Source organism: Trypanosoma cruzi, genomic scaffold (assembly GCF_000209065.1).
Source record: "Trypanosoma cruzi strain CL Brener 1047053516307 genomic scaffold, whole genome shotgun sequence".
NCBI classification, from domain to species: domain Eukaryota; phylum Euglenozoa; class Kinetoplastea; order Trypanosomatida; family Trypanosomatidae; genus Trypanosoma; species Trypanosoma cruzi.
The window spans coordinates 55,311-62,167 of NW_001849387.1; the positions used below are offsets into that span (position 1 = coordinate 55,311).

Here is a 6,857-nt window from a genome sequence, read left to right on the forward strand (position 1 = left end):
GGCTATCGATTAGCCGATGATGATGATGAGACACCAAGAGTCGATCTGCGGTTGTCTGTGAAGCATGCCAGGAACGCCCAACAAAAGTCCTAAAAAACATTTCTAAAAAAAATTCTTTTGTATACACCTAAATCAATAAGTAACCGTCCAAAATGGGAGAAACAAGCCCCCTCCAAAAAAAAAAAAAAAAAAAAAAAGGAGGAAGAAAACAACAGTTTTTGATTAAAAAAAAAAAAAAAGTTAACCTAATCAAATAGAAGTGTGCCTATTTAAACAAAGTGCCCACCAGAAAGAGAGACAAGAAGAAAATAAATAAATAAATAATAAAACAAAAAAAACAATAAGCACAAAGACAGGCCGTCAGATCACTCTACTTCTTCGGCTGGCTTTTCGGCACAGGGACACGCTCCTGAGGCTGAGTCATGAAGAGCTGCACATGGCACGGACTGCACATGTATGGCGTAATACGGCCGTGGGCACGGTACGTGCGGCGGCGCATGCGGGCGGCCTGATCCACCTGTACGTGCTTGATGACCATCTTGTTGGGGTCAAGACCCTTCTCGATGGCGTTTGCCTCGGCATTCTTCAGCAGTGAGAGCATTGCAACAACAGACTTGCGTGGCCAACGTCCCTTTGTCTGTCCCCACTCCTTCGCCTGAGCGGTACGGCCAATCTTGCCATTGTAGCGCTTGAAAGGAATGCAGCGTGTCTTGGCAAGAACCTGACGGTACAGCTGCTGTGCCTTGCGAAGGGGCATGCCGTTGATCACATTCGCTGTCTCAAAAGTGTTCTTGAAGTGGCAGCGGAGATCACTGACCTTCGCCTTGGCGCTCTTCGAGCTCACCTGAGGCTTCCTTGAGTAGTGCACCATGACCACAATCCTGCCCTTTCTTTGTTGATTTGTTGTTGTGGGTGTGTTAACAGAGAACCCAGAAGGAATGCAACGAGCCAGAACAAACACAACGACAAGAAAAAGAATTTATTATTATTATTATCTTATTTTGCTTCTCGCGCCAAATCACAAGTTCATCCGTGCCCCTTCTCCACTCTTCTTTTTCACCATTCTTTGGCAAATTCAAAAACAAAAAAACAAAGCGAAAAATTAAAAAAACGGTACCACATCGTCACATCGCAAAGTGCTCAGTCGCGTCCTCTCTGACGTCTCGAATCATCACGACGACGGGCAGAAAAGGCGGCAGCCTTTTCCTCGCGTTTTTAATGTTTTTCTCCCTTTTAGCGCATAGTTCCGAAGCCATTGTGGAAAGTGAGACAACCACTGTCCCGTTCTCTTTTCGCACAATAAAAAAATTACTTTGTGATGCAGTAAACTGTGCTAGGCCACCAAAAGCCACCAACGCTTCTTGAATCTCCTCGGGTATGGACGAGGCCCATTTGTTTATGGGCATCCACGACTTCCCACTTGGGTAGAGCTCCAGTAGCTTTGCCACGAGCTGGGGCTCGTTTAACGAATTGCGATAGCCACCTTGTTGAAAGTTCTGCGGGGGCCTTCCCCTGAGAGGCCGACCATCGCGAGGACCACCAAATCGTTGTTGTTGTTGCTGCTGCTGCTGCTGCTCACGCTGTTGGTACCGACCGCTGCCACTACCGGATTGTGACCGCGCTAAGGCGGCGACAGTAATCAATCTATTTAACCGGAGGGATCGCATATTTGCCTCCTTTACTTTATTACGTTGCTTGCAAACTAATAAAAATAGCAAAAAGGGAATTTCCTCACCAATATCAACACAGAAAACATTTTAACAAACAAACAAAGCCAAACGGGGAGAGAATCGTGCAGATTACCGTAAGTAGTTATATATATATATACAAATCATAATATTATATCCCTCTCCCAAAGAAAAAAAATTATACCAATTGTTAAACAAATCTCACAACCCGCGTTCCATGAACCTCAGTAACACCCAGATCCCTGGCAATTTTCTCAGCATTCAAATTAGTAACGCCACCTCCGGGCATTATGGATATTCTATTTTTTGCATATAAAACAAGTTCCTTCAGCCAATCCAAATTTTCTTCAATATTGGTACTTGCGGATCCTCCATGGGTTAGAATCCGGTGAAATCCGTAGGCCGTTAACGCATCAATGGCCTGAAATTGCTTTTCGGTAGGGATTTCATCAAAAGCCATGTGAAACGTCAGAGACATCCCTTTGGCAGCAGACAATAGGATGCTAATTCGGGGGTCCACATTGCCAAGGGTATCAATGGCGCCAAAAACAACACCATCTGCCCCCAAACGCCTCGCCAATATCACGCTTTTCAACATTACCTGAAATTCCTCATCACTGTAATAAAAATTGCCCTCCCTACAGCGTATAATAACCATTACCATAGCATTTCTAGAGTGGCAATATTCCACTGTATTTTGAATCGTATCAGCGGACGGGGTGACGCCGCCAACATCCAAACGGGCACAAAGCTCAACACGCTGTGCCCCCGCAGCTATGGCCTCTGGTATCCGTTCATAGCCCTCTGCACAAAACTCTTTTAAAATCATTGATTTCCTTCCTCGAAATAAAGGTATTAGTAACAATATTTCAAATATGTACTCACACACACAAACAACAACAACAAAAAAAAGTTAAAAAAAAAAAAGAAAAACAAAAAGGAAACGCCTTCCCGCCTCAAAAGAAAACAAAAACTGAAAAACTTTTCCACTAATCTCTCTTCTCTTCTCAAACATTAATACTCTTGCAATTACTAGTAGCAATAACCAAAGCGTCATGACAATACTTTCTCGGTTTTCACTCAAAAGCTGTAGGTATCACTAAATGTTATTGGCATGCCAACCCTTTTGTTCTTCATTATATAATTCCTTGAAAACGTTTTCATTGCCTTGTTTTGGAATCGCATCAGTTGCTGAGGAATAAGTTCCTCCCCATACGGTATGAGAAATTCCATCTGCAACTGTAGCCGCAGTTGAGTATTGTACGGATGGGGTACCTTCCCAAGATACGGGGGCACCGGTTGACCACCCATCATCAATTACCGTGTTTAAAGCAGCATAGTGATCCCCAAGCTTTTCTGGCCCAACATTTTCCTCAGATTGAGGACTGAACAACGGAAAATGCTGGTTATCCACCAAGGGATCGGCTGGAGCAGAAGGAACCGCCGGTCCTGATTCTGCTGCGGGTGCGCTGACAAAAAGCTCATCCATAGAGAATGCCGCCTCTTTCTTTTCAGTAGCAACGGGTGGTATAGAAGGGGATTCTTTACCACTTCGTGGTTGTGCGTTCACTGAGGGTGATAGTGGAGGTGATGCTTTTTCGACCGTTTCTCTCGGCGGAGTCTTTATTTCACTTCCACATGTTCCCAATTTTCCCAACGTCTCAGTTACATCTTCCCTTGGAATGCTACTCAAGCGAACATCGTCCTCCAATTGCCCCAGAAAAGAATCTGGCAGAGGCTTTAGCTGTGGTGGAGGTTGCATAAAAACTTTTGATGATCTGAGGATCGAGTCAAATAATAAGCGCAGTTTTTCCACTACCACACTGTACTGCCGGTAAAGCTCCAGCCAAACTTTTTTTAGGGGAAGTGAAAAGTCGTCGAATCCGTCAAGTACAAATATGACTCGATTAGAAAGCAGTTGATACAAAATTTTCCCATCACATACAAGCCTTTGATACGCTTCCAGTGTACAAAAGTTATCTACTATGGCTTCTTGGTATTCCACAGCAACGAGGGCAGCGAGCTGACCCAACAGCGCTCCAAAGAAAGGGGTTAGGGAATCCACATCCATTGAACGCAAATAAGAGCTGAAATCAACACTCTCCAAACGATTATCAACACCAATTGCCTCCTGTGAAATTGCACGCTCCTCAAGATAACTTAAATATTGTCGAATGAACAATGCCTGAGCTGCGCCCTCCACACTTTCAGAAAGGTCCTTCAGATTCCGAGCGCAAAATATACTTCGATTTCGCTTTATACAGGCATTGAATTCATTCGACCCATCTGTCATCAAACGGTGCAATGTCACCAGAGTCTTGAGCACCACAATCCAATTGTGTGTGTGCATTCTTTTTTCAAGTTCTGCCACGATGTGCCCACAGATGCTTTTCCCATCGCGAATATCATTTTTATAATGCCCATAAGTCGTAGCCAAGAGCCTTTGCATGTGTTTCTCTTTTGGTGCCTTTAGCATATGGCTTGTTACCTTCATAATTGCCCGATCCAATTCATCTCCTGTCACACGAGCCAATCCAATAATAGCCTTTTCCTTGAGGTATCCTGCGCCTCTCTTCAGTTCATTAGAATCTTTCACATTCATGGCTCAAGTTCCTACCCAATAAAAACAAGCAGAAAGATAAAAGGCGGGAGAGAGAGCGTGTGTGAGTGTCTTTGTGCGTATATGTTTTTGGATTCTCCCCATCCATACAAATAGTAATAATAATAATAATAATAATAATAATAATAATAATAATAATAATAATAATAATAATAATAATAATAATAATAGTAATAATAATAATATAAAAATGCATTTTTACGGTACATTTTGAAATAATACACAGCCTTTCACAGCGCTCTGGGTAAGTATACAGCCTTTGCTTCGAGTGAGGATTTTTGAATCCCTTTTTTAAACGAGAGAAAAGCTTTTGAAGATGAAGAGTTAGGTTGTCTTTCGTGATTATTTTCAGCAAAATGTAGCTCGGCGTACAGCAACTCAATCGTTTGCTTGGCCCCCAACAATTCGAGACGGAGAGCATTAACAAGATCCTCGGTTTTTTGCAGCTGTTTCCGAAGGGCTGTATTCTCATCCTTAAGAATGAGTCGACGCCTTTTACTTTCAAGAAGCATTTTTTTCATGCTTTCAATTTTGGCACCCTCCTCCTCAAGAGTCTTCTTTAGTCGTGAATTAGCCTCAGCCATTTCCTTTCGTTCCTTTTCTTGCTCTAGCTTTAGAACACTTAGGGTCTTGGCGTTCATATCCTCAGTGGATCTCACAGTTTCCCTCAGTTTGCATTCTAATTCATTCAACTTCGACGTACTGGAAAGTGAGGCATTTATTACATCCTGCTTCGTTTTTAATAACTCGTTACTAAGCAAATCCTTTTGGCCCTCTAACGTGGAAATCATGGATTTCAAATTTGTTATTTCAGCCTCCTTTTTGCGTTGTTCTTCTTCCCGAAGCTGTAACTGCATTTCAAAATTTTCCTTTAGTGTATCGACAAGTCGGCTTTGGTCGCATTCGTATCTTAAAACCTTGGCATTCGTCACAAATTCTGACGGAGAAGCTAATATTGTTTTGGTGTGTAAATCCTCCGATACCTGAACAACAGACTGCAATGTTTCCAAGAGCTGCTTTGATATAACCTTTACCTTTTCAAGTGAATGTCTTGAAGAATCCCAAGTATCTCGGATGACATGTACAGAAAAAGCAAAGGCGTTTTCGCACGTTTCATTTTTATCAGGGTACACCATTGAGTCAAAATTTTTTCGTTCCCTTTCAAATTTTTTCATCTCTTTTAAACGTTCCCTCTCCACTGTCGGAGGTCTATAGGGAACACCTGGATTTGTCATTTGTGCGAGTGCATCAATGCTACTATTTAATGATGTTTCTATCCGATCCTCAATATCCCACAATGACACATTGAACTCCACAAGCCATTGCCGATACAGCATCAGAAGAGAAACTGCCTCACGCAAAAAAGACTTTTGAGAGTCATCGACCGAATTGTCAGACAACTGCTGCACCTTCTCACGTGTAGATGATAATTCCAATTGATATTGAGCCACTTGTTCTTTAAGAAGAAGAACTTCAGCTAGAGCTTTAGAATATTTCCCCTGCGTTTCTTCCAATTTAGACGCTGTGAGACTGTCCGTTTTTACCATTCTATTTAGACGTTCAATTTCACGCTCACACTCTCTGTTACGATAATCTAGCCCATGAATTGTCTCATCTTTTATTTGAAGCTCCTCAACTAATTTTGTCAGCCTCCCATCAACTTGCCCTCTTAGGCTATGCAAGAGATCCGAGAGGCGCTTACGTTCAGCAAGGGCCTCTGCAAGTTCTCCTTCTAAAGAGGTTCGACTAGACTGGAAACGTGCTATTTCCATTTCATGTGCATGTTTTTGATTCTGAAACTGGCGTTTGGCTTCCTCCAAATCTTCGTTTAAGCGTGCTACTTCTACCGTGCGTTCTTCCGCAACAGAACAAAGGCGTTCATTTTCTTCTTTCACAATTGCCAAAATTTCTTTCGTGACAGCTAAATCCTGACGAACGTGTGCTATTTCGCGGTGTGATGAAAATTCAATTTTTCCACCAACTGGAGTTGTGGACATTCCACTGACTAATTTAAGAGGAAAAAATAAATAAATATAAAATAAATGATAAATAAATAAATAAATAATAATCAAATAAATAAATAAATACAATAATAAATAAATATAACAATAATAAATAAATAAAATAAAATAATATAAATAAATAAATAAATAAATAAATACATAAATAAATAAATAAATAAATAAATAAATACATAAACTAAACAAATAAATAAATATAATAATAAATATAGTAATAATATAATAATACTAATAGTAATAATAATAATAATAATAATAATTAATAATGATAATTTAATAATAATAAATAATACCAATAGTAATAATAATAATAATAATAATAATAATAATAATAACAATAATAATAATAATAATAATAATAATGATAATAATAATAATAATAATAATAATAATAATAATAATAATAATAATAATAATAATAATAATAATAATAATAATAATAATAATAATAATAATAAAATAAAATAAGACAAGAATAGAAATTTAAAAGCACCGGAAAAGATATCGACATTGTGGAGATGGTATTTT

The 6,857-nt window shown here is 39.8% G+C and overlaps 6 protein-coding genes across 6 annotated transcripts, besides 12 other annotated features; all 6 read right to left on the bottom strand.

The window, feature by feature from the left end:
- Positions 1-100, bottom strand: Tc00.1047053503449.5 (hypothetical protein, conserved; the record flags this gene model as incomplete). Its single annotated transcript, XM_799786.1, has 1 exon — positions 1-100. A coding segment is annotated over one exon (100 nt), but the record flags the coding sequence as incomplete, so codon positions are not given.
- Positions 1-3,709: a sequence feature (heterozygous, Esmeraldo-like haplotype).
- Positions 175-209: a microsatellite.
- Positions 287-355: a sequence feature (A-rich).
- Tc00.1047053503449.10 (60S ribosomal protein L17, putative) lies at positions 371-871 on the bottom strand (the record flags this gene model as incomplete). Its single annotated transcript, XM_799781.1, has 1 exon — positions 371-871. The coding sequence occupies one exon, from the start codon at positions 869-871 to the stop codon at positions 371-373; it is 501 nt and encodes a 166-aa protein (XP_804874.1).
- On the bottom strand, positions 1,125-1,667 carry Tc00.1047053503449.14 (hypothetical protein, conserved; the record flags this gene model as incomplete). Its single annotated transcript, XM_799785.1, has 1 exon — positions 1,125-1,667. The coding sequence occupies one exon, from the start codon at positions 1,665-1,667 to the stop codon at positions 1,125-1,127; it is 543 nt and encodes a 180-aa protein (XP_804878.1).
- Positions 1,549-1,576: a microsatellite.
- On the bottom strand, positions 1,879-2,517 carry Tc00.1047053503449.20 (copper homeostasis protein, putative; the record flags this gene model as incomplete). Its single annotated transcript, XM_799782.1, has 1 exon — positions 1,879-2,517. The coding sequence occupies one exon, from the start codon at positions 2,515-2,517 to the stop codon at positions 1,879-1,881; it is 639 nt and encodes a 212-aa protein (XP_804875.1).
- Positions 2,580-2,632: a sequence feature (A-rich).
- On the bottom strand, positions 2,788-4,290 carry Tc00.1047053503449.30 (clathrin coat assembly protein, putative; the record flags this gene model as incomplete). The annotated part of the gene is made up of 1 exon (XM_799783.1): positions 2,788-4,290. One exon carries the CDS (start codon positions 4,288-4,290, stop codon positions 2,788-2,790), a length of 1,503 nt encoding a protein of 500 aa, XP_804876.1.
- Positions 3,710-4,287: a sequence feature (areas merged during assembly that could not be assigned to a particular haplotype. This can correspond to areas where the two haplotypes were merged or to regions with more than two copies in the genome that were merged during assembly.).
- Positions 4,288-4,450: a sequence feature (heterozygous, non-Esmeraldo-like haplotype).
- Positions 4,400-4,493: a microsatellite.
- Positions 4,451-4,763: a sequence feature (areas merged during assembly that could not be assigned to a particular haplotype. This can correspond to areas where the two haplotypes were merged or to regions with more than two copies in the genome that were merged during assembly.).
- Tc00.1047053503449.40 (hypothetical protein, conserved) lies at positions 4,539-6,305 on the bottom strand (the record flags this gene model as incomplete). Its single annotated transcript, XM_799784.1, has 1 exon — positions 4,539-6,305. The coding sequence occupies one exon, from the start codon at positions 6,303-6,305 to the stop codon at positions 4,539-4,541; it is 1,767 nt and encodes a 588-aa protein (XP_804877.1).
- Positions 4,764-6,857: a sequence feature (heterozygous, Esmeraldo-like haplotype).
- Positions 6,345-6,526: a microsatellite.
- Positions 6,526-6,784: a microsatellite.